The sequence below is a fragment of the Falco rusticolus genome, chromosome 1 (assembly GCF_015220075.1).
Source record: "Falco rusticolus isolate bFalRus1 chromosome 1, bFalRus1.pri, whole genome shotgun sequence".
NCBI lineage: Eukaryota > Metazoa > Chordata > Aves > Falconiformes > Falconidae > Falco > Falco rusticolus.
In genome coordinates this window covers 3,344,371-3,370,890 of record NC_051187.1, presented here as the reverse complement: position 1 = coordinate 3,370,890, position 26,520 = coordinate 3,344,371, and the positions used below count along the sequence as shown (strand labels likewise).

General features: G+C 50.9%; 1 protein-coding gene across 2 annotated transcripts; it reads left to right on the top strand.

Moving 5' to 3' along the window:
• The first annotated feature begins 1,133 nt into the window (after positions 1-1,133).
• AXIN2 (axin 2) lies at positions 1,134-25,699 on the top strand. Of its 2 annotated transcripts, none has more exons than XM_037404983.1 (11): positions 1,134-1,341; positions 2,421-3,350; positions 9,280-9,420; positions 14,975-15,077; positions 16,999-17,139; positions 17,350-17,846; positions 17,968-18,147; positions 18,432-18,650; positions 19,196-19,291; positions 20,484-20,651; positions 24,904-25,699. In XM_037404983.1, the coding sequence occupies exons 2-11, from the start codon at positions 2,527-2,529 to the stop codon at positions 25,028-25,030; spliced, it is 2,496 nt and encodes an 831-aa protein (XP_037260880.1). In that variant the 5' UTR covers positions 1,134-1,341; positions 2,421-2,526; the 3' UTR covers positions 25,031-25,699. The 2 variants fall into 2 exon arrangements, with proteins under 2 accessions (XP_037260880.1, XP_037260878.1); XM_037404981.1 differs by having other exon boundaries at positions 17,965-18,147.
• Positions 25,700-26,520: the final 821 nt, after the last annotated feature.

Here is a 26,520-nt window from a genome sequence, read left to right as displayed (position 1 = left end):
CGGGTCTGAGCCCCCTGCGCATGGAGCTGGGGCAGGTTCACGGGGTGCAGGGCAGAGCCAGGACCAGCGGTGGGCTGGGGGAGACCAACCCGAGCCCCCATGTCCAGCCTAGGAGCAGGACAGGGAGGAGGGCAGGAGGCGCCTTGTATCTGGAGGACAGGTTTGGGGGCCAACCCCTAATTAAAACCTTTTGTATGGAGTTTAAAAAACTCCATTCGTGTCTGTTTAATATTTAACAGATGGGGGGGAGATGTGAACACAACTGCAGACAGAGTTTGGCTATTTGTGCCACTTATATTGCAATCAGATACTGTTTAATTAGCATGCAGAGCGAAAACATGTCTTCGAATTATTTATTTAAAAAAAAAAAAAAAGTATGAAGACCCGCCCTATTTTCTCCCTGAGATGAAAAACTTTCCGCGAAGTTTTTATGCCGGGGAGTAAGCTCCGGCCCTGCAGTGCTGCGACCAGCCGGGGGAAGAGGCAGGAGGCTAGGCAGGAGGCTGCGCGGAGGGCTGCGCGGGAGGGCGCGCAAGGCGGCGCCTGCGCCTTTAAGGCGGCGCCGCGCGGGGGGCGGCGGAGCGGCGGTTGCCGATCGCTTCCCTTTGATAAGGTCCTGGCAACTCCGTAGCCGCTCCGGGATGCCGCGGGAAGGGAGCAAAAATAAAATAAATCTTCCCCTGAAAATATAATTATTTTATTTTATTACGAATGGGGCCCCTCCCCCCCCTCCCCGGGCAGAAGCTTCCCCCTGCTCACGCCTAGCAGCGGGGATGCCCGGAGGCGGGAGCACCGGGCGGCGAATGGGGTGCCCCCCCGTTTCTTCTTCTTGATTTTTTTAATTCTTAAAATTTTTAGGAGCTGTTTTTCCCCTTTTTTGTGCGTGTGCGAGCGTGGCGGGCGGCGCGGAGCCGTGCTACCGCCCTTGCAGGACCGCTCCGCCGGCCTCCGCTTTGATGCGCGCAGCGCTGGCGGGGAGAGCCCGGGGCGCGGGGGGGCGGGGAGGGGCGGGGGAGCAGGGGGAGGAGGCGGGGGAGGGACCAGTGCTTTTGTATTTAAAATAAATAAAATAAATAACCAGGGGAGGGAGAGGAGGGAGGCGCGGATCGCAGTGGGCTCCTTCCCTCGCAGCCCCCCCTCGCCCCCCCCCCTCTCCCCCCCCCCCCCCTTCCCGATGCTCTCCGATGCGGTTGCACCGCCGGGGAGGAGAGGAGGAGGAGGAGGAGGAGGAGGAGGAAGAAGAAGGACAGCGAGGGGCGCGGGGGGAGCGGGGCCAGCCTGCGCGCTGCCGGCGGCGGAGAGCGGCAGGGCCGCGGGCGCGCAGCGAGCTCCGGCTTCGCGGTGAGTGGCAACTTCGGGGGCAGCGGGCCGCGCTCCCGGCAGGGCTTATTTTTTTTTTAATAGGGGTATTTTTCTTTTTTTTATATTTTTTTTTTTTTAATTTTTGTGTGTGTGTGCGCGCCTTGCGGTGCCGCGCTGCGCGGGCGCGCTGCCTCTCTCCGCGGCCAGGCTGGGGCCGGCTGTTGCACAGGGCTCGGAGGATCCAAGTCGCTCCGGACTTTCCCCCCCCCCCCCCCTCCTTCCCCCCCACCCCAGCTCCGGCTCCGACCTCTCTCCTCCCAGCCCGTCGCCATTTCTGGAGCAGGTTTTTATTATTATTTTTATTATTATTACTATTATTATTTATTTAGCGCGCCGCTGCAGCGCCAGGCAGCCCGGCCGGCCGGGGTCGGCGCTTTCCGAGGCTGCCCCCTTCCCCCCCCTTCCCCGTGTTTCTTTCTATTTATTTCGCTCTCCCCGGCGCGGTTCGGGGGCTCCCGGCCGGGGGGGCGCGGGGCCAGGATGCCCCGCAGCACCCAGGTACCGCGGCCGCGCCTCGCGCCCCCGCCCCGCAGAAGGGGGGGTCCATATTTTTTATTTTTTTTTTGGCGGGGGGGACCTGCTCCAGCATCTGGTTTCTGCAGGGAAGCCGCCCCAAAAGCCCGGGGTGGGGGGACACGGTCCCCGGTTGCGCGGTGTTGCTGGAGCGCGCAGCGTGCGCGCTGGAGGAGGGCGAGGGGGGTGGGGGGTGCAAAATGGGAACCAGATGCCGGGGCAGGGGCACCCCGTGCTGCCGTGAGCTGGGGGGGGGGCAGCACACACAGGCACCCCGGCCCGGCCCCGCTAAAGTGCGCCGGGAGTTCAGCGGAGCGGATCTGATAGTCGCGATCGGGCTGGCGATAGAGCCGCGCTCCCGCTGCCCTGCCTTTCTCTCTCTTCCCCCCCCTTCTTTTTTTTTTTTTTTTCTCCCGAATGTGAAGAGTTGAAAAGCCTGTTTACTTTTTGCCTTTGATGTTGGGAGGATCTGGTTTTGATTAGATCAATACTCCTTTTTTCTCCCCACCCCCCCACCCCCCTTTTTTTTTCCCCTCCCTCTGCAGAGAGGAGGCTCAGAGGATCCCCTGCTGACTCCAGGCAGAGGAAGGCAGAGGCGCAGGCAGCTCCTGGAGCAACTGGGAGCCCCTCTCCCCACCGGGCTGCGGAGCCATGAGCAGCGCTGTGGTCCTCGCCCACCTCCCAGACCCCAGCAGCAGCTTCAGGGAAGACGCCCCCCGACCCCCTGTCCCGGGGGAGGAAGGAGAAGCACCATGCCCGCAACTCGCCAGCTCGTTTCTCCCCAAAAGCCAAAGCTTCAAGGCCATGCCGGTGCCTCCTGCCCCGCGGAGGAATGAGAACGGACTCGGGGAGCCGGAAGGCAGCGCATCGCCAGACTCCCCTCTGGCCAGATGGACCAAATCCTTGCATTCCTTGTTGGGAGATCAAGATGGTGCCTATCTTTTTCGGACCTTCCTGGAAAGGGAAAAATGTGTGGATACCTTAGACTTCTGGTTTGCCTGCAATGGCTTCAGGCAGATGGACCTTAAGGATACCAAAACTTTAAGAGTAGCCAAAGCTATATACAAAAGGTACATTGAGAACAACAGCATCGTCTCCAAGCAGCTCAAGCCTGCTACCAAGACCTACATAAGGGATAGCATCAAGAAGCAGCAGATAGATTCTATCATGTTTGATCAGGCACAGACTGAGATTCAGACTGTGATGGAGGAAAATGCTTACCAGATGTTTTTAACTTCTGATATATACCTCGAATATGTAAGGAGTGGAGGAGAGAATCCTGCTTACATGAACAGCAATGGACTGGGGAGCTTAAAAGTTGTCTGTGGCTATCTCCCGACCTTGAATGAAGAAGAAGAATGGAGCTGTGCAGACTTTAAAAACAAAATCTTGCCTTCGGTAGTTGGACTATCCAGCAAGACGTTGAGGGTTACAGCAAATGTCAGAGCTACGGAGACGATGGAGAACGGATACAGGTAAGGGAGCCCCTGGAAGTTGTGCTTTGTTTTAACTTCAGGGACTTTGAGAGCCCTGTTGGGGTCGTGTGCCGGGGAGCTAGCAGGGGGTTGAGGGGCAGCAGGGCTTCCCGTGGGGCTGGGAGCACAGGTACTCCTCCATGCCTCCCAACACTGGAATTCTGGGGGTGTTGGCTGCATTAGGGGCTTTTCCCCCCCTTCTGTGCAGAAGAAGGCAAGATCCTGTGCTCTTAAGCCCTATTGGCTCCTTCAGATCTCTTATAGATCAAAAACTTCATAGCAACTATGTCCTCCGGACATGCGTTAATTATTGGTTCAACTTTCAAACCTATTAAGAGCAGTAGTAGAGTGGATCATATAGACGCATGAATAATGTAACCTACTCGTTCCCCAACTCCACCATCAACCAGTGTTTAACTACGTTGGTTATGTGGGAAGCAATTGTGCGGTCATGGAGGAGGAAATGTATGCACTTACTACATCAAACTCTGCAACTTGCACAAAATCTGCTTTTATTTTGACGGTGCATGTGTGATGTGCGGCCTCTCCCATCGCATTGGGTGTTGGTATCTGTCAAAGCCATTTAGGGTGGCTCCGAGCCAATGCATACAGGAGGATACTTAAGATTGAGTACTTAAGGTAATAGAGACATGCCAGGTACAGAGTAATAGCAGATCCTTGGTGCTCTCCTGTAGGTCTTTGGTTGGCTGTGCGCTCCAAGTTGAACTCATTAAAACGTGGTTGTGTCTGATGGCAGCGCAGAGGGATGCGGGGAGCGTGGCGTGGCGGTGGGGTCGCCTCGTGCCCTTGTCGTGGGGTGCATCTGCGTGGCGGACCCCTTCTCTTTTGTTGGGAGTGTGGATGGCACAGCGGTGCGAGGGTGAGGAAAGTAAGAGCCAACGCGAAGTGAAGGGGGGGATGGGAAAGGGAGACTCTGATGAGCAAATGATGAGTTGTATAATCCTCTGAAAATGTATTCTTTCCTCTCCCCACCCTTGCCATAAATGTGGATTGTTGAATCAGGGCTGAGAGGAGAGGGCTCTGCTGGCAGATGTGCGCTCTCCTCCGCTGGCCCAGGAGGTTGGGGTTTGGTATGGTGAGTGTTTGACATCTCCTTTACAGGAATTTTGAGAGTGTGTCTGTGATTCACAGACATCAAAGGGAGTCAGGGCTTCTCCTGGGGAGGCTTTGCTGGAGCTCGCCCTCCTCTCCTGCCCCGCGAGCGCTTCCAGCTGTGCCGGGCTGCCCGGTGCCCGGCTGCCGAGGGAGCCCCCTGGCCCGGGAGGCTGCCGTGGAGCCAGAGGCCTCTGCTGCCGTCCCTCCTGGTGGCCCTGTGGCCGAGGGGCGATGGAGGGGTGCTGGCCGCGGGTGCCGGCCGTTGGGATGCGCTCTGTCCTGGCGTGGCCCCTGGACCTCTCCTGCTGGGGGCTGCACGGGGGGGCTCTCGCTGGCAGCTGCTCGGTGGAGGGCTTGGGGTTTGGGATCCTCATCTCGTGCCTGAATGTTACTGTCTGAGCATCTGCTGTTCTCCAGAACTTGGTTTGAACTGCTGCCCTTCGCTTGCTTTCCAGGAGGGGGGCGTTTGATGCTTTTATCTCTCAGCCTTTGTTGGTATTCAGTGCTGGAAGGGCTTGGCTGTAATGTTCTACCAGAGCTGCAGGCCCTGCTAAAAACCTACATGTGCCTTGTCCAGGAGAGCTCTCGCAGAGCAGTGGCTGCTTGCCTGATTAGTGCTGGGTTTTTTCCTTTTGTTTTTTTTCTTTCTTTTTTCTTCCCTTTTTTTTTTTTTTTGTCCAGGGATTAATCCAGCTTGCTCCTCACATGTCAGATCTACCCTCCTAGGACATTAGGTACTGCATTTTGCTTTGATCACCCTCTGTTGAATTTCCAGGAGCTTTGGCTCTCCATGGGGCCAACAGATCTCAATGCAAAGAGAGGGAGGTCAAGCTGAGATGCTTCTCAGTTCCTCCCTGAGCTACCCATTCGTGAAGCCACTTGTGCTAGAAGCTGATGAGCATATGGATGGGTTATCTCTCATCACTCAGCATTTAGGATTGTCTTTAGGATTGGAGCTGAAGCTTGCACAAAGTCTTTCCTGGTGAGTGGCCAAACCACACCTCCCTCCTCGTGCGTGTGTGATGGAGTTAAAGAATTTCTGCTCGGCGCGTTATGGTTTTTTGAAGCACTGTCCAGGCTCTTGCCATTCGCCTCGGTGGGTTTCAATGTGACTAGACCAGGCAAAGCCGGGAGTGCTGGGCTGAGCACACCTGATGGTCGGAGCAGGGCAACCTCAGGCCAGCCCCGTATTTGGGTGGGAAACCACCTGGAAATCCCAGGGCATGGAGTCACGGCCAAAACCAGGGCAAACGGGAGATGGCAGAAACCATACAAGTTGAAAGACTTCGTTTGGCCCCAGCATCAGTGATGGACAGGAACAGGAGAAGTCAAGTGCAAACACAGCGTTTGCACCTGGCTGCAAAGCAGGCGTATGCATGCAGACTGTTGGTTGTATATTTGGAGCCCTAATACAGGGAATATTTTGAATGCAGGACTTCCCTCTTGTCCTTCAAAGCGACTCCCCTCCCCTGTAGGTTGTGGTGTGGTTAAAAGTGGCCTCCCCACGCTGCGCTGGACCTGGCCCCATGCTCCAGGAATTCCAGCTATTATTTATACACGCTTCTAAATTTACCACGCGCGACTTTGTGTACACAGAGAGTGCTTCTTCCTTTGCAGTGCCGCTGTGTAGCATGGTTTTGTGCAGGCCAAGGTGGACTCATCTGCCTCCCATTAAGCTCTTAACATCAGTGGAACTGGCCTTGCTTTGAGAAGGCTGGAGCTTGCAGATGGCCTTCTGCCGGCTCCCAGTGCTTCCTGGCCTTTGAAAGGACCCGCCAGTGGAGCTCCTTGTGTGTGAAGTTATTGGAACCAAGTTTGGCTTCAATTATCAAAGTAAATGATGCCATTGTAAAGCTATGCTCGAAGCAGTGTTCTACAATTAGAGCATGGAAGCTGTGATTAACATATTTTAACAAAACTATACTTCCCCCCCCCCCAGGTTTGTGCATGCATGTGTTTTTCCTTTTTTGTTTTCAAACCCACGATTGCCCAGTGATGTTTGTCCCAAGAAAATACTTAATGAGATTCAATTTTACCTCAAAATGCTCCTTGTAGATTTTCTTATCTTACTGTATAAATCTGTGGTTTGAACTGTCAGAGCGCTTTTATTTCTAAGAAGCAGAGGTTGACAATAAAAAGAAAACAAACAATGCCCACACTCTGAAACTGTACCCTCAGAACAGGGGGTACAACCAAGAGCCCCTGAAATTTTCATGGCATTATAATACCTCTGATATGCCCATTGCCTAACATAGCATGTAGGGAGTTACATGCTGTGTGTCATCGCATAAAGATAAGAATAGGCTGAGAAACATCAGACATTCTCCTTGAAGCTCCAGAGCAACTGCTACCTGACAGCTGAAAACACTTTGCATATTGCGTTTGGAGCTGGGGTGTGTGTTTGTGTGTGTAGCATCTGTGGCAGGAGACCACCGCTTTCTGCTGGAATTTAAAACCCTCGCAGGCAACTTGATGCATCTGGGTGCAATTACTGTAGTAAGGTGGTTAAATTAAAAAAAAATTAAACATAGCAAAACGGCCCTCACTGGTTTGCTTAAAGGATGGGGCGATTTCTGTGGGGCGGTGTGTTGGGGGTGGAATGTGGGAGCTTACTTTAAAAATGTCAGCTGTAGGGGTTCTTTGTTTTTGGTCCATGAGGTGTTGGGAGGTGAATGGGTGCTGCAGTTCAGTACTGATGGGAAGATGAGTTAGTTGTGGCCACTTTCTCTAATTATATCTTTCAAATGCTGTATTTGGACACACCTCTCCCTGTGCCGTATTCATACAGACCCGCTGCCTCCGCCCCCACGCCAGCCTCTCCAGCAACCCGTCTGCTGGAAGAACGTGGCAAATCAGCCCTCCTGGATGTAACCAGGAGTGACACAGCCACCTCCCAGCAAGGTGGTGGTCCTGTGCTGGGGAGCATCCGGCACCCCTGCACCTCGTAGAGCATCCTGCACCCCTGAGCCTCATGGACCTCAGATGGGCTCTCAAGACCTGAGATGGTTTCAATTCAAATAGTTTTAAGACCTGCATCCTCTTGCACAGTTGACCCGAAAGCCCCCCAAGGACCTAGGAAGGGGCGCTTGGACTGCACAACCCCCTGAATCAGAGCAGAAGACTACATGTTTTTTTAGAGGAACTTTTTTTGTAGTAGTAGTAGGATAACTTAGCTTTCACCCACATGTGGAATTAATTTATCTTTGACGATTTTACTTCTTTCCTGTGGCATTCCTTACTATCTCATATTTTTTTTTGTCTTCTTCTTCTTCCCAGATAGATATTTTTTAACATCTTGATCTCTCCCCATCAGAAATGCCTTGGCCTCCTTCAGAAAGGAATGCAGCCCCGGCTAGGCTGAATACCTGCCTGCAGCCAGCCCCAAGCCTCTCATACCAGAGAGGCCCATCTTCCCCACCATGCTTCCCCTTTCCCTTTTTTTTTTTTTTTTTTTTTCTTTTTTTAAACTTAAGCCTTTGTGGGGGCTCCTGTTTTTGGTGCTGGCGGTGCAGGAATGTGGGGCAGCGGGGGCATGGGGTGCCTGGCTGGTTGTGAGGGATGGAGAGCAGGGCGGTGGGAGGACATTGCTGCTCACTTAAACCCAGCTGCTCCCCTCCAACCCCCCGGGGGGGGGGGCAGGGAGGTGGAAAGCCCATTAAAAAAAAACCTGCCAAGCCTGCTGGCACATTCCTTAGGCCCCCAAGTCCTGGGTAAGTGGCCCTAATTATTAAAATCAGCAGTCCTTATCAGATGACAAGGCCTTTTGCTTTGATATACAAAGGCAGAAGCTTAACAACCCCATCTTTCCCTGGAAGAGGAACAAAATGTGCACCTTAACATGCTGCTTTCAAACCTCCCTGCATAATCCCCTTATCACCTGCTGAAGATATGTATATTGATCCTGGCTGGGAAGTTGGAGTAATGGGAGGCAGCAGGGGCGCCAGGGTCTCCCCCTTCCCTGCGATGACCTCGCCACCTCTATCACAGCCCATGTCACTGCCCATGAATTTTTCACTCGACCGCTCTTGGGTACTCAAACAGCCAGGCTGGGCTTTGGGTTTGCTTCTCCAAGTGAAGCCAAAGGTGTTGGCATCAGTAACCGCCATGCTCATTAATACAACCTGCTGCTCCTGTCCTCGCATCCCCCATCCTCCTCTTCCCTGCACAAAACCACAAGTTAAACAAGTAGTAGGTTTTCCTAAGAACTGGGCCTTTTTATTGCCTGCTTTTATAACGCTGGGAAGATGGCACCCATCTCTGGGGGGCCAAGCCTGAGCAGCAGGTTTCAGCCCTGTCCGTGGTGGTCCTGCTCCAGTAGTTTCGGGCAGTTCTCTTGTTTCAGGCAACGCTGGTACTGTAACTTGTATTCCCAAAGGGGCCCTAACTCCTGTTTCAGAGCAGACGTAAGCATTTATTAGCTGATGCCTCAATGGCTTTCAGTGGGACTTGAGCTATGAACTTCTTGATCTTTTGCCTGCCGATGCCAACGGCAAAACTCCTGCTAACCTCAGCAGTGCAGCGTCAAGCTTGAAGGACCGAGTTTTTGAAGGTATCAAAGTATGTAGAGGTGCTTCCAGGGATTTTCTAAAGCATGCTTCCAGTGCTAAAAGCGACACCTTTCAAGCTGGACTTTGAGTGTGTTTAGACAGAGCGTGTCCTGGTTGCCGCTGGTCTGAGCGGTGGATGGTTGGTTGCTTCTCAAGAGGTTGTGCAGCCAGTGTGCGTGTCCCGTAAGGACAGTGCTACCATGAACCCTGTGTGCTTCTCGCTAGCCTGACTGACTGGTAACCATTCCTCTTTTGCTTGTCCCTAGGTCCTTCAAGAGGAACGATCCCATTAACCCATACCATGTGAATTCTGGCTATCTTTTTGCTCCAGCAACCAGCGCGAATGATAGCGAAATATCTAGTGATGCCCTGACGGACGACTCCATGTCGATGACGGACAGCAGCGTGTAAGTATCTAGTGTGGGCTGGGGCCCTTTGGGATGCACCAGCTGTGGATCTGCTGTGCCGATGCACCATGGGGGCTTACGGGAGCGATGGGTCCAGGGGCATCACCCTGCTTCTGCTCGCTGTTGAGTAGGGGCTGCCGAAACGGAGGTGTGCACCTAAACCGAGAGGTGTAGCAGGGCATGGCAGCCTTGCTCTTCATGTGGTCGTCGGAGGTATCGGATGGAGTAAAATAATGAATCCCTCTATTGCCATTTTGCAACTGCAGCTGAGCAAACATGTTTTCCCCTATGCTAATGGGGCTGCCTGACTAACCCAAGGAGTGTATCTCCCTGAGCCTTTGTCTTAAGGCCAGGCTTCCTTAACTAGTTATCAGTCATCAAAGAGGAGGAGATTACTTCCTATAGGAAGTGCTTTCTGTAATTAACGTTCATCATTAATGTCAGAATGTACATTAATAGGGCCAGTGACCTGAAGGGGCAAATAGCTGCTCATCTAATATGGCTGGGGCAGTCTTCAAAGAGCCATTTGAATGGAGCTGCATGGATCAGGTCTGGGTGCCTCAGGAGTGTAGGGAAGAGAGATGATGCTGTGGCTGAGCCTGGGAGTTGCAGGATCTGTCTTTTCCTCCTGACTGCTGAGAAGTGGGCAACTGGGAGCAAGTCATTTGACTGTTCTTCCTCGGTTTGCTTTCCCCAGCAGGAGAGAAATGGTGCTTTTGTGTCTTTAGAGGAGACAGTAAGACTCACTTAGTGTTCTTAAGGACCATTTTCTTCAACTGGACAGAAGGCAGATGTTGTCATTTGTGTTTTGTGTGCTTCATTTAAGTACAAGTGCTCTAGAAAAGCCCACCTGCAAACAGTGCTGCATTCCTGGTCTTCATCTCATAGGTGAAACTTCCCCAGTGTCCCTGTCAGACATGTCCTGTGGTTGCTGTGTGTTCCTCCAGGCTGGGTTTTTAAAGTCAGTGTGCATGATGATGCACAACGGAAAAGAGGATTTACCAAAAATCCTTGATGCATAAACAAACTTTTTTTTTTTTTAATGCACATGTGTGTTTTGAACTGATATTATGGAAAAAAATAGTTTGTTGTCCCACCAGATTCCCTTATTGAACAATATTGGCATTAAATAAAAGAGCTGAATCATAGGGTGACTTCTTTATTTCTTCTTACTGGCTCTGGTTGTATGTGATCATGTGTCAACAGAGCATTCATTGGGTTAGTCATTTCTGGACCAGTGTAGGGTCACTTGGGATTCACAGGGCTAGGATTATACCCTCTCTTCACAGCAATGCCAATTGTAGGCCTTATACAGATGAGAGCACTGAGTGAGAAATAAAGTGCATGGTGGATGAAAGGCTTAACTGAATCGCTTTCAGCCCATTGTTAGTCCAGGGGAGCTTAGCGGGGATGAGAGGGCAGCAGCCCGCTTTGAAATTTGCTTGAACAAGTGAATAGGAGCTCCCCATAAAGCAGCGCGTGAAAGGAGCCTGCCTGTTTTTTCCTGCCGTAACAATAGCCGGCGCAGGCTGTGAGAGTTTGGGGAAGCTTGGCTGATTAAACTGCCCGCAGCTCCAGGTTGGGGGGCGGCGGGGAGGGCTGGGGCCGGCGAGCGGGATGGTGGAGGTTGCAAAAAGGAATATTTCCTGCTGCAGAACCGGTCCCCCGGGCATCCCTGCAGCCACGCTCCATCCGTGGGGTCGGGAGCCAGGCAGGCATGCCGGGATGGTGGGTGTTTTTGGAAGCGGGAGAGGTAAATTGGCAGTTTTGGAAGCTGGGCTTAAAGTTAAGGCTGATGTAAAACTTCCTTTGCAGAGGCGAAGGGCTGCTGCCAAGATTGCAGTAAAGCATTTGGGATTCACAGCCCCTCCTGGCACCTGGCTCTGCTGGTTGCTGAAGATGCTGTGGACGTGTTTGGGGCACAAACCCGCTGTGCTCTCAGGCTGAGCCCGGGTGCTCCCCTGCCTGCGAGGTTTTACCCCCCTTTAAGAGAGGACCTGGGTTTATTCTGTTTCGTCAGTGTGAATGCAAATTAGTTCTTTTGGCTTATATTGGTATCAACTGAAGAGGAAAAACTCGTTCTGGAAAAGTCTGTCAGACATAGCAGTAAAGTGAGGGGTTTTTTAAATAACTCTAAATCCAAACTGTACTGGAATTAGGAGAGTCTCCAAATAATGCACAGTCTGCCTTTTTATTTTATTATAGATGCCAGGGATCAGTCTGTCCGTATATATTCTGTAATAGCCACAAAGCATCATGCAAATTTGTATTTCCATTTCTTGATTGGGGGGGGGGGGGGGGGGAAGGAAAGGGGATTTTTTTTTTTTTTTATTTGCTTATATCTTATTTATGGATTTACTTTGGACACAGGGGAATGCTGCTGAGCAAACTTCAAATATTACCTTATCTTACAAACCAGGCTTTTGATGTTGGCAAGATCAGAGGCTTGTTTCAGAGCCGTTGCCAAATGAAGATGGGAGTGAATGCATATGCGCATGAGTCTGATATTTCAAAGCAGCAGTAAAACTACATTCAGGTTAGGTCAGGCACATCTGAGTCAAAAGGCTAAGATAATTGGCTCAGCTTAAATGGCAGCTGACTGGGTAGAAGACTTCAAACTAGTGTTTCCCCCAGAAACAGATTGGCTTAGCCCCAGCCTGGTTAGCTGAAATGTTTATAATTACACTCTACTATTTAGTGCCTAAACTCTAGCTCTTCAGCCCGCAGCTTTTAGTAGCCAAGAAAGTGAGTGCAAATGTTTGCTGCTGGAGCAAGGGGAGAGCTGGCACCTGGAGAGCTGGGGTTAACCCCTGTCCTGCTCCAAAACCTCTGGCCAAGCTCAGCCTTTTCATTTCAAAGGTACTTTTTCCTGGTCTGGGGGGTCTGCTGCAGCATCAGGGTTCCCCCTGCCCCCTGCATCTCTTGCTGTACTGAGCCTGGCTCCAGCTCTATCCATCTGTCCCCCCTGCAGTTGGGGATCAGCCGTTGGTCACCCCTTCAGCCCTGGCATTGTCTCTTTTCCCCCCTTTCATGTGGAAGGGCTAGGTTTAGACAGCGCTCGTCAAAGTGGCTGTAAAAGTCCCTCCCCGTTCCTCAGGCTGTCTTTCCCAAGCTGCTCTGCAGCCTTCCCAACCCAGTGAAATCCCTCTTTTTTTTTTTTTTTTTTTGTAAAAACCTTTTCTTAATTCTGCACATTGTTACAGGTTGTAAAACTCTTCTGACAGGCAGAGCTGTAGAAGCAGGGAGCAGGTTTGATGTGGGGCTTGTTGGTGCAACTGGAGGAGTTTTAGGGGGAAGGAGCTACTTCTGCGCTGACCTGAATGAGGGCAGGTCTTAAATGTAAGTGAGGAACTGTGCTGTTGGGTCAGTGTCACTTTTCCTCCTCCTCTTCAAGCCAGCCTGCCTGGAAATGGCACATGTCCCTGCTCCTGCTCCATAGCCTGTCCCAGGACTGTCCATTTGTGCAGAGATGGTCCCCCCGGAGCTGGGATTTCAGGGATGCATTGCAAGGAGATGTGCTCCCAGCTTGGTGGCCGCAGCAGAGGGCTTGGGGACAGCGTCTTGTGCTTGCAGACCTGGAGGGAGGTGGAGAGCACAGGAGGGCTGCAGGGCTCCCCATTGTCCTTTGGTTGTGTCCTTGGGTGCCTTGTGTTGAACGCACAGACCTTCAGCTGCTTCCCTGCTCTTCTTCATCTGGCCTCTTGGACTGCCTTTTGTAGAGGACACCTCCTCTTCTTTTGTTGAGTATGTTAATGGGATTAGTCCCATGTGTATGTGTACATGTGACATGCTCATGCTGGCATTTTTACTGACCTTTAAAATGCCTGTTTTACTGGTCATTCCCTATATTGAAGGTCTTCCCTAAGAGACCCTGATCTCGGGAAGCCCTCGTTATCGAATGCTTCTCTGAAGGTACAGGTGATTTGGTTTTCACCTTAGATTTGCTTTTTTGCCCATCCTCCCCCAAAGCTAAGGTGTGTCATGTGTCCCAAGCCCTGTTGCCCCATGGGTTCTTGGAGCAGAAATGCTTGGCGGCCACCAGCAGCTGCAGTTGGTGGCCATGGCCAGCTGCGTTGGCCAGTGCATGCTGGGCTGCTTCCCTGGCAGGTGCTCCAGAGCCCTGTGTTGTGCGGTGGGGACATTAGGACAATTCGCTGCTTTCACTTGTAATGTAACGTGTGTTCATGGACTGTGTCTGAAAGAGGCCAGCATTCATCTTGTGGCGTCAAGGACTTTCTCTTTTGTTATAAAGATTTTCCCAAGTTTATTAAGATGAAATTGTTCTGATCTTTCACTCCAGACTTTGCAGCTTAATCTGGCTTATTTATTTAACGGCAACTCAACGCTTTGGCCAAGGTCTTCACAAAGGCCTGTGATAGCATGCTTCAACCCTTGAGCGTGGAGCGATGGCACCTGATCGCTCTCCTCAAGAGAAGGGACATGGTGTCCCTGGGAAGGTGTTTCCTCACACCTTGTCTCCTGCTGCGTGTCCAGAACGGGTCGGTGTGTGGCCAGCACCACCGTGGCCATGGGGGGCAGCACTCAGGGACGCCATGACACGTGGGGACGCCATGGCACGTGGGGCCACCATGCCACGTTGGCTCCTCCAGCAGTGGCACGGGGCCACCGCTGCCTGCTCAGCTGCCGCTCCTCCTGGGCAGGAGCCATTCTCTCCGCTCAGGAGATGAGTCAGGTGTGGGGGCAGGTGGATGAAAGGGCTGGGGCCGGAGATCAAGGTTATTCAGGCAGTCTGAGGAAAGGGGTAGGATTAGACATTCGGGATCTCCAGGCGTGCTCTTCGGGCTGTCCCCGCTGTCTGTAGGAGGCCCTTTGATCCGAACGGAGGCGATCCCGCGTGCGGCCACATGCCAGCGTGCCCGGGGCGGGCTGTGCTGCGTGGGGGCCGTTCCCAACAGCGCTTTCACTGGGTCTCCCCTCATGGCTTCTGGGCGAGGGGAGCAGTGCCGTCCCCCGAGGGTATGGCCTGGCTTTGCTCGTCCTTGCAGTGGCCCACCCGTGCCGGCCAGCCTCGGGGCAGGGGGACGTGGCACCTCTTGGGTAGGGCTAGGGATGGGGAGCAGCCTTTGGGTTGCTGTCCGTCTTCAGCCTCTTCCTTCTTGTTCTCGTTTTTGCTCCGTGGGGTGTTGCAAAGCTTGAGGAAAGTTGTGGCCTTAGAGAGCGTGGTTCGGTGGTGAAACAGCAACAAAAATAAAAGGGCAGAAGCAGCAGCCAAGCATTGGAAGGGCCTTGCTGTAAGCTGCCTCAGCAGAGAAGCTGATGGGACCTGCGGGCGTCTTCCCGCACAGAGCTGCCTTCAGCTTGCTTTTCAGCTCTTGCTTAATTACCACATATCCCTGTACATGGTGGCACAGGCGATTCCCGAGCTGCCAGATGTTTAAGGCTTCAGGTGACAGCCAGAGAGCTTAGCACCCCTGGGAGCGTGGGCCTGTAGTGTGCCTGGGTGGGTGGTTTCAGAGGTGATGGAGAAGCATCACCTTGGTTAGAGCGTGGGGAGAGCCCCAGCTGATGATGGTCACCTCTCTTCTGCATGCAGAGATGGGATCCCCCCGTACAGAATTGGGAGCAAGAAGCAGCTCCAGCGGGAAATGCATCGGAGCGTCAAGGCCAATGGTCAAGTTTCTCTACCTCATTTTCCGGTAAGTTCAGGTGGGAGCTCCTGGGTGTGGGTTGGCCGTGGGATGTGCTGGGGCTGGGCATGAGCACGCGTGGAGGGAAGGGAGCAGGGGAGGAGAGCGTTGCCATCCCTGCGGGTGGATGCCAGAGAAGAGCTGCTGCTTGGTGTCGGGCAGGAGCCATGTGCTCTCGGCATCCTTGCAAAAACCTCCTTGTGTACAGCCCCATTTTGGTCCTTCCCTGAAAACCAGGTGCTGATGAGGGCTTTGCAGTGGCACTGAATTTGTCCTGCTGGTCTAAAGCCAAGCAGAGGTGCCCCGGCTGGGTCTGGTGAGAGCCTTGGCTCTGGCCACCACCCTGACACCTCCGCCGGCGCCGAGCAGACCGGGGCTTGGCCTGCTGCGCATCACTGGCGGCCTCCGAGAGCACACCGGCTGTAGGCTGGCGGTGAGCAGGATCTCCCAGAAGAGAGGCGTTTGCAGCAGATACATGCCTTGCTTTGAGGGGATCCAATGCGCGGCACTGCCGTGCTTTCGAAAATTAACTCACTGATTTGCTAATTCAGTTGACTTGCAGACTCCTGATTCCTGCACTGAATAAACTGTTTACACAGACAAGTATAAACTTATCTTGTCTTGAGATTAATATGCTAAAATTCCTCTTTCTGCTGTCTTAAGCAGCAAGAAATCATAGGTGATATTTCTGGTGGAGGGAGGGGGTGGTTTATGTGGGCTTTCTTTTTGGTATTTTTTTTCCCCTTCCTCCCTAAAGAAAGTTCTATAGCCTGAGCTTGTAAATTAGATTATTTTGTCCCAGGGCGTGCAAATCGACTTTCTCTGTAAGGCAGTGCTTTGATCAGGGACTGAATAGAGCCAGCTTGTGTAAGAGTGACAATTTCCAGCAGAGTGGCCTTTTTCTACCCTCACATCATTTCTGGAGCTAAGTGGTTGCCGGAGAGAGGCCCCACCTCATCTGGTGGGTAGTATGTGAAAGAGTTGGCAGTTCAGCTTTCTGCTTTTGGGGGGGGGGGGGGGAGAGGGAGAGAGAGGGAGAGTGGAGGCGAGGAGTGGGGTGCATGGGGGTAGCAGGAGGGAGGGCAGAGTCGGGTGGGTGGTTTCTTTTTCCTTTTTTTTTTTTTTTTTTTTTTTTTTTTTACCCACCCCTTTTCCTGCCATGTTTGCTTCTTTTGGCAGAAATTCACGTTTTGCCTTTTTATATTCTGCACTTGATTTGGAGATGTTCCCTTTTTCCCTTGATAGATCTGCTTGAGGCAGCCAAGCTCAGCAGTGTAGCACCGCTAGCCTGCAGCAGCTTTCTTCATTTTCTGTACAAAGAGATGGAGGGGGGGGAAGAGATCTAGGACACTGTTGAGACAACACTACCTCAAAGGTGCCCAGTGTGTAGCCAGGAAATAAATTACCAGCACTTCTCTGATCTGCAACCGTTTGACTTCTTTTTTTTTTTTTTTCTTCTTTTTTTTTTTTTCCTTTCCCTTTTTCTCCCCCATCTTATTTTTTTTAATTTCCAACTCCTTTCTGTTTATACTCACTTTATTCCTTGAGTTAAAGTCTCTCCCTCCCACCTCAGAGGTTTTTTTTTTTTTTTTTTTTTTTTGATGTTTGACAACAGTCTTTGAAGATTTTCTACTTCAGAGTAGCTACTGATGGGCTGGTTGTACTACAGAGAGAACAAGCGGGGTTCCTCAGAGTGCGACCAACTGCTCCTGCCGAAGGCAAACGCTGGTGGGGAGGATGTCACTCCATGAGGCCACAGCACTAGCTCATAAAAATCCAGAGCAGACCATGCCTAGTTGCGGTCGTCTTTTCATCCAAACATGGAGACACAACAAGCGTAGCGGGGCTGGCGATGCTGCTCCGGCTAAGCGCCCGCGCCCCGCGCTGCCCACTAAACATGCCTTGTGCCTTCTGTCCCCGCTCCTTGTAGAGGACCCACCGTCTTCCCAGGGAGATGACCCCGGTGGAGCCAGCTGCCTTCGCTGCGGAGCTCATTTCCCGGCTAGAGAAGCTGAAGCAGGAGCAGGAAACCATGGACAGTCTGGAGGAGAGGCTGCAGCAAATCAAGGAGGTAGGAGGATTAACCCTCCCGGGGCTGGGCAGAGCTCGCCGCATGCCACCCGGCTTGGGAGGGCGTGGGAAGGGGCTGTATCCTGCCCACGGGGAGAAACGCGTTTCAATTGCACTGCAGTTCACGAGCCCATGGGGGGGACACTCAGGCGCACGCCTCGCCGCCTCCCCGTCCTCTTGCATTTATTCCTTGCCATCGCTTGGCCGGCAGGATGAGGAGAAGGAGGGCTCAGAGCTTCCCGCCAGCCTGCAGAGCAGCAGGGAGATGGTGAACCCCCAGCATCCGCAGCACCCGCTCTCGCTCCTGCCCTCCGGCAGCTACGAGGAGGACCCCCAGGCCATCCTGGACGAGCATCTCTCCCGTGTGCTGAAGACCCCCGGCTGCCAGTCGCCTGGCATGGGCCGGCACAGCCCTCGTGCCCGCTCCCCTGACCGCCTGCCGATGGGCAAGCTGCAGCCCGGCGCGGCCTCGCTGGCGTCGTGCGCCTTGGTGGGTAAGGGATTCATCACCAGGCAGACCACCAAGCACGTCCACCACCACTACATCCACCACCACACCGTGCCCAAGACAAAGGAGCAGATCGAAGCAGAGGCGGCTCAGCGGGTGCAGTGCTGCTGCCCAGCGGGCAGCGAATACTACTGCTACCCCAAGTGCAAGGGGCACCCGAAAAGCACAGACCCCCCTCTCCCTCCGCCGGAGCCCTTCGGGTAAGTCACGAGCATCTCTCTCCATCACATCCACCCCAAACCATCACCCCGTCATCGGGACAGCCCCGCAGCAGCGCAGGGGACTAACAGCGGGCTTCTGTCCCCTTCTTGCCATCAGCAGGGCGGGGACGCTGCCGAAGAGGCCGGGCAGAGGAGCTGAGAGCGTCGCCTTGCCGGCCGGGGACGGGGGGCTGCCCGGCCCCGGTGGGGTGCAGCTACCAGGGGGCGAGGCGGACCGGGCGCAGAACGTCTGGCAGTGGATGCTGGAGAGTGAGAGACAAAATAAGCACAAGCCCCATAGGTAAATACGCAGCTGTCTACAGCAATATCGCTCCCAGTAAATATTTATATATTACATGGGCTGTCTATTTTTACAATCGCTAAAAACAAATGAGACTCTTTGCTCCTCCGGTTTAATATAAAAGCTGTTCCGCAGAACCAGAAAAACCACAAAAATGTCATGTTTTTGGCAATAAACCTCCTTTCATGTTATGACAGACTTTTGAGAGGGAGCGAGCAGAATAGGAGCTGCTATTAAAGTCATATTTTCCAGCTTTTCTAACCCGACTTCTTCCCCTCCCCAAGCACACAAAGCACAAAGAAGGCCTACAGCTCCGACTTCACCAAGGGGGCCCCTGGCCGCCACCACCCATGGGGCACCGGCAGCCACCCGCGCGGGGCGCAGCCCGCCCACCCCTTCGTCCAGGACCCCGCCATGCCCCCGCTCACCCCACCCAACACCCTGGCGCAGCTGGAGGAAGCGTGCCGCCGGCTCGCTGAGGTCTCCAAGCCGCAGAAGCAACGGTAATGGCCACGGGAGGGACGGTCCTGGTCCTGCGGTGGGGTCCGGGGAACGGCGGGGGTAGGAGAGGTTTGCTGGGCGGTGGGCGTGCTTGTCTTCAGCCAACGCGCAGGCTGATGGCGGGCAAGGCGGCGGACGTGGATGGTGTCCTCCCTGTCTAGGTAGAGGGTCAGCCATGGGGCCAGACCATGGGGACATGTGACGGCACGGCTTGGCCGAGCCCCAAGGATGAGCCTCCTTATTACAACCCCACCCTACCCCGGCGCAAATAGTTTGAATCCTAGACTATTACTTCCACTCTTTTGATGGCTGTAATTTGCCCATTTTTCCTCTGGGACGGACTCCAGCTACATACCAAGTGAAGAATTGGACTGGTTCCTTTGATTGTTTACAACATGCGAGGGTTGATACAAAGAGCGAACTTAATGACCCACAGGAGACTTCAATTAAGAAGATTGTATTTCAACAATTTTTTTTTAAAGTGTGTTGTTTTGTTTTGTTTTTTTTTTCTCTTCTTCCCCACTTGCCCTCCCCCTCTCCACTTCAGATGTTCAACCTCAAATCAGCAGAGGGATCGAAACCACTCCGCTGCCGTTCAGGGGGGAAACACCCCTTTCTGCAATGCAAGTCTAACGACAGAAGAGTGAGTACTGCACATGCAGAAAAGGATTGAGAAATATATATATATATATATATATCATGATTATATTTTCATTAAATGGATTGCACTTCGAAAAGAGAGGAAGTTCTTATATCCAAAATTTCGTCTTTCAAACGTTCTTCTTAAAGAAAGAACAAAACATTTTCAAGTCTTGTCTCTGGCTCTTTTTAACTTGCATTCCTGTAAAGTGGACAAAGATTGGATTAGTCTAATTACAGGATGGTTCTTTTAACAAGAAAACTGCTACAGAGAGGTCTAAAATGGCCTAAATAATTAAAGTTTTCTTTCTTACCCTCTTCATCTTAAGCAATGAGTAATGTTTGAAGTCCAGACTGAGCCACCTGACTAGAGCCTTTCATTTTTAATTGGTTGACCTTAAGTCCACCAGCTGTCTTTGCTAGCAGCTTTTTTTCTGAAGCCACTCTACAAAGACTTAGAACAAATTAGGAAGACTAAATTACTGCGGACTAACACTTTGTGACCTTTTGACATGCCAAGTGTACATTGCCTCAGAAGCAGTTGTAGGTTTGGCTGCATGGTATTCACTACAGTGTTGCCATTTTGCTGGGTAATATTGTTTTAATTATTCTTTAAGAAGGGTTTCTTAGTGCAGATGACAAGATCCAGTTAATTGTGTCCTCACCGAGGAAAAATAAGATTACCTGTGTACCCCAGGTGAAGAATGTGGCGGTGGTTTTGCTTTGTTAGCTGTTGGTTGTTGCAGGTGGTTTTGTGCGTGCAGAAAAGCTGGGCAGATGCTTTGTATGAAGGCAGATGAAATGAGCCTTTTAAAATCAGAGGTGTACAGTACCGGGGCTCGCTCGCCTGGCCTGCCATCCTGCTCTGATGCTTCCAGCAAGCATCTAACCTCCATCCCTCAGTTCTCCCATCCATAAAATGGAACGAGATCTCTGCTGCCCGTGGCTGCGTGCTCTGCAATGCCACGATTCCCACCATCACAGCGAGCAGGAGCTGTTGTGGGAGCCCAGCAAAGGGCTGTGCAAGTGCAGCATGACAAATTCACGGCGAGTACAGGAATATCTGACTTCTCGGGTCACACCCAGGGTATTTCCGACCAGCGTTACGTGTGGCAGAAACACTGCTGGCTTGCGTGCGGTGAAACGGTCTGTTCTCAAATGGGAAAATAGACGGGTTTGTGTTTTCTGTTTTTCAGTCACAAAGAGCCAAAGAAACTGCCAGTTGTTCACACCTCTCAGTCTAGTGAGTTGGTTGTCACCTATTTTTTTTGCGGAGAAGAAATTCCCTACAGGAGGATGTTAAAGGCCCAGAGCCTGACACTTGGGCACTTTAAAGAACAGCTGAGCAAAAAGGGAAATTACAGGTAAGAATCTGTGATCTGTTTGTTCTTTAGTATATTCTAATAAGTCAAAAGTATCAGCAGATATTTTGCAGGTCTACCTGCAATGGCACATTTACCTCGCTTTTGGATGCTGTAGATCTTCTTATTCTCTTCCCACGCAAACCAAGAGCAAGTTGGAGATGGAAAAGGGGGCCCTGAGCTGCAGTCTGGCTGCGGGGCCACCTCCTCTCCATCTCTCTCCTCAGCCTCCTCCCCCAGTTGCCTAAGGATGCAGGCTGGCAGGCTTCGTGGTACACCCTTTGTCCAAAAAGCTTGAATACCAGGAGAAGCTGGGATGGTCTTGCGGCAAAGGCACGGAGGAGTGGGGCTTGGTTTCCAAACTGGGGTCAGCATTCATCTTGGTGCTGGCCTCCTGCATTGCATACTAATTTAATTTTTCCATTTTTAATTATTTTTTTCTTTGCGTGTGTGCAATGGTGTGGCTGTAAATGGGATCGGTGAAAGGTTGGGATGTTGCATCTGGATGGACATGTAGCTGAGATGCAGCGAACGAGCTTTTCTCTTCACTGGGGGAAAAACCACCTCTGCCCTGCAGGGAAAGCTCCATCAGCTGTACCGAGTTCCTCCTCAGAAATGCCAAAAAACCCTGCCTGGCTGGTTTCCAGGGCCCAGCTCCCAGTTTAACCAGTTTGCTGCTTCCCCTGCTCTTCTAGTTCCCATGGTACTAGCTTCATGTTGGCTGTTTTCGCTGTATTTTCCCAGTGGATCTGGCCACTGGTGGGATCCTCTGTTGGCCACTTCTCCTGCAGGGTGAGCACGAGAGGGAAGTTCCAGCTTTAAGTTTTGATTCTGTACTGAATTTGGTGGTGCTTCAAAGAGCCGGGAGGCTTGCCCTGTAACTGGCAGCCTCTGGTTTACCCTCCAGAAGGTCATTTGGGTTTGGTCTGAGGACTTCCCATCTGGTGCTCCATCACTGGCCTGTCTCTAGCTTTACAAAGTCCACCTGTGCAGATCAGCCGTGGGTCACGCAAGGGTGCTCTCAGGCGGGGGGATGCAGAGCTGGGGTCTGGCTATGGCTGATGCACGGGGGGGGGGGTGGGGGGGGGTGGGGGGCTGGGGCTGAAATCCTGCCAGTCCTTCCCCAAACCCATCTCTGCAGCCCGCCCAGCTGCCATCAGATGGCAGCAACCTGCAAGTACACCCAGCCTGGACAACCTGCAGGAGAGGGCCCTGGGTTTCTTGCACCCTTGCACCATTTGCCAGCCCCTCAAGCCTCCCTGGTGCACCATGCTCCTCCTCCGGCTGCTGCAGCCTCGCTCCCCAGTTGCAGACCAGTTTCTCTGGCTTCACCACCGGTCTGCTGCTGCTCCAGTGGCTGTGTAGTCCCCCACCCCTCCCCAAAATAGATCCTTTTGTTTGTTTGTTTGTTTGTTTTTTGGTGACATTTTTTGGGTGATGCCCAAGCGCAGGAATAGGCTACTAAAACCTCTGTGGCCCAAAAGCCCCTCCAGGTGCAATTATTTGTGCCTTGTCAGACTGTAATTACTTTAGAAAATGTTTTTAAGTGACTGACAAGGATGAAACAACGTTTTGCTTAGATCTCACCCCTTTACACCTGGGTAAAGACAATACAGAAATTTATAAAAGGAACTTGGGTACATGCCCAGTATTTTATCTTGCACAGACACAAGGTGAAACTAATTACACAAATGTGTGTACCTCCAGGGAATCATTTTGATCTAAGCTTTGACTTTTGGCTGGACTTTGAGTGAAACTGCGGGTGACCTTCAGGGAAGAGGTCCGCAGTGCCCGGAGTAGCGTGTGTGTTAATGGGGAGGCACTAACTAGGCTGCTTTGGTCACATCTGGCATTGATTTCTTTTTAAGGCACATTTAATAAGCATGTCTTTGAAGCCGTTGCCTTTCATTTAATGCACAAAGACATGCAGAAATGCTCCGCTCTCCAAATTCTTTATTGATTGGATCAGTTTGCAAGGCGGGTACCTCGGGCTCCCGCGATGCCAGAGCCGCATGGCCAGCCCTGCCGTGGGGCAGCCGCCGGGAAATCGCTGCTTTGCTTTCCTTCCCACCCCCCCAAAAAAAAGGAGGAATTAAGCAGTGATTTAATACTGATGGCGTTAACAAAAAACAAACATACACGCACAAAAAACTGGGTGGTGTCGGGTAATCTGAAGATGGCAGCGGTTCAAAACAGAGCTGTAACGCCAGGCCTGCTCGCCGCGATTGGTGCCAGATGTCCCAAAAAATAAAATAAAAAAAAAATTTTAAAAAAAAAAAAAAAGGAAAGCTTGCCACATAAAATATGTTTCAATGGAAAGCCCGTTTCTGAGCAAATAAGAGCAGAGTGACTTGTTTGAAGATGTTGTGGGGGAGGATTTTTCTGCTTTGCCTCCTCTTTCTTTTTTTTCCCCCTTTTCTCTGTGAAATAAGGTTGTAATTATGTAAAAGGTCATAGCATGTTTTCTCAAATAAAAATTTTGTAAACACAGCCAGGGCCTGGGCTTGTGGAGGAAGCTATTGGGAAGAGTGGCTGTTATCTGGAGAGGGGCGGAGAAGGGGAAAGGGAAGAGAAAGTTCTTTGTAATTCATTCAAACTTTCCTTGGGTTTTTTTGGTTTTGTTTCAAGGCTGCTGGCCTGGGGAATTGTGGCCTTGACCTGCAGCATGAAAGTTGGTGGGAGCTGGGCCATTGACTTCAATGAGTGCAGGCTCTGAAGGACTTAAATAAGATGTTTTTCCTTGCTGAGCCATTAAAGACGCAACATGTGTCAATTCAGCCTGGAATGACTTTACAAAAATAAATCCTAACCATACCTTGACTAAATGGAGCTGGCTTCATTTCTTTAACTAAAATGCCAGCTTTTATCCCCCTACCAAAATAATTTTAACATACCCTAAAAATAAAGAAGATTTGCCAGGCGGCTGTTACTGAGCATTTTAAAAATGCGTAATAGAACAGTCACAAAAAATATAAACAAATAAATTCTAAAACCCTGCTGTGGCTTTTTCAGTTTTAATAGTAAGTGAGCTTAATCTGATCTCCTTTTCCATCCTAAAAAAATTAATAATTGCAAAACCCTTTCCCCTAACAAACATCTGCCAACCCCAGTTGTCTGGAAACTACAGGGGAGGGGTGTGGGAGGGGTTAATTTTTTTATATTTTTCTTTGTAATCCATCTGATGAAGGTTTTTCCATCCCTGGCGATCAGATGGCAAAGCACTTTTCCAAGGGAGCAGGCATGTCCGAGGAGGTGTGCGGCGGCAGACGGACAGGCTCCCTAAATGCTACCCCTCTGAATGGAAGCCCTTCATTTGTGCATATGCAATTAAGCAGCCTTAGAAGGAAGAAAGCTCCAAACGGGATAAAAGGAACCTTTAATCAAGAAGCTGAACGGTCTAATTCAGGATAATAGAGGGGTCCTTACTGTTTGACACAGGAGGGGTGGGGGTGCTTTTTGTCTCTGGGAGCGTTGGCTTCATGATCTAAGGACCCGGAGCAAAAGAGCAGGAATGCAGGACACTGCTACTTGACCTCCCCGTGTCACGTCCCAAAGGCTGGACCAGGGCTGCTCTGCGCCTCGGACTGCTAGGAAGCATCAGGAAACAAATACAGGAGTTTCTGTCACTTAAAATGGATATGTGAATTAGGCATTCGGGTGTTTCGAATGTGAGGCTCCCGGGTTGTTTTTTTTTCAGTGGGAGTACCACAGAGTTTCAGCTTTTGCGTTGCAGGAAGCTGGGACGGTTTTCTTTTAATCCATCCGTATGCCTAAAAAGCCTCTCCTTTTAATAACAGTTGCTAATTTTAATGTTGGGCTTCAGCTTTGAAACAAGAAAACACATGAAAAAAAGAAGGTGGGGAGAGAGGGGAACCTTAAGAAAGCCTTGCTTTGAAATTCTATTTATTTATTTTTTAAATAAGATATTTGACCAGAAATCACCATGCTTTCTAATTTTCTTTACGGCTGAGGATATCCACTACCAACACGTATAATTTACTCACTGTAGAAGACTGTTGTCACCGCTGAGTAGTGTGCACAGCCCTGCTCCTCTGTCCCATCGCCATCCCTGCAGCCCTGGGGATGCTTTCGTGTTCTTGGACCTGAGCAGCCTTGAGGTTTTCCTGGCCAAGCTGGGCACTGGAGGAGCATCCTAGGAGAGAGAGATTGGAAATGTTGTGGTTAAAAGAACTGCCAAAGCATCCTTTGCTTTACCTTTTGATTTTTAAATGTGTTTTAATTCTCCTTACCACAGATACTACTTCAAAAAAGCAAGCGACGAGTTTGACTGCGGTGCAGTGTTTGAAGAGATTTGGGAAGACGAAACCATCCTGCCGATGTACGAAGGAAGGATTCTCGGGAAAGTAGAAAGGATCGATTGATGGCATCCGTGTTTAAGAAAAGTTAAGCTAGAAAAGTCTTTGGACACACAACAGTAGTGATGACAAGGAAAGTTGAAAAAAAAAAAAACTCTGAAGGAAAGTTTTGAACCAATGAAGAAAAAAAGTGAAGTCTATGAAGACTTTACTGAATTAGCCTTAGAGGAAAAAAATGGCATTTATTATTCATGAGTTGGGTACTGAGATGATAAAAACCCTGAACTATTTATTAAAAACATGACCACTGTTGGCTATTGGAGATGCAGACTGTGTTTGAGAGACTTCCATACATAATATATGATTTCCTGGGGATCCGAAATCTATGGACTAAGAGAAACTGTGTATAGCTTACCTTAACAGTAATCCTTATTGATATTTATTGAACAGTCTGTTTTCCCTTAAGTCCAGTTTTTGGATATGCTGCTTTAAAAATGGAGAAGAGAGGGGCTGGGAAGTGGGGTGAGGGGAGGAAGGATTATTTTATTTTTTTATATTGTTCCCACTATCTAAAATTTAGGAGTTTGGCTATGAGCGCATTTGTGATTTTGTTTTTTGAAGGGGGAGGAGGGAAGGAGTGACGTCGTGCCCAGTATTTCTCTCAGTGAAGATAAAACTTTTCTAAAGAAACAATAGAATTAATAAAAGCCGAAATAAAAATACTGTCCTACCATTCATCTAGAGACCGGTGCATTTTAATCTATGCTGCTCTAATTTGAAATAAAGGTCTTAAGCGTTAAATATGTTAGATGCAATATAATAACAGCAACTTGTTATTTTGTCCATGGATTTCTGTGGTGTGAGGTTTTCGCTTTGCTGCTGGCAGGGGTGAGGGTACCAGGTGGTGTCCAGTGCCTCTCTGGGTTCAGGCAAGGCAGAGCAAAACCCCGAGCCTGGGAGAGCTGTAGAAGCAGCCAGCCAGTTCGCGTCTCCATACCTAGCACACCAAAAGGACATGTTGCAAAAGCCAGGTTAAAAATCCCGTATGTATTCCACATAGCTAGCTAATGGTTGGGTTTTTTTAGCCATTCTGCGTCAATGTTAGCACAACTTGTATTTCAGCGACATGGAACTACGATGGGGCGTATTTTCCGATCGGTGTGGAGCGCGTGATTTGTTGTGTGGTGTTTTTTGGTTGGGGTTTGTTGTTGGGGTTTTTTTTTGCCTTACCCTCACAACACCCACGTGAGCCTGTGGGAGATGTGGGCAAAGGCTCTCCGCAAGCCTTGGCAGTAGCTTCGTGTGTGCGTGTGCGTGGGTGTCGGGACAGAGCGACCCTTTCCCGAGAAAGACCTTGCATTTCTACAGTTGGGTTTTGTGTTGATTAAGTTAATCTGTGCGTTCTGTTTGCCATTGCTACTTTGTATAAGTCTGTATATATTGTAGAAAATGTATGGTGAAAATATTAATACACTATCTCTAGTGTTTTTAAAATTTAATCAGTACAGTACCTGTGCCTGCATGGTGTTACGAGACCATGCGTCGCCCTATATTCA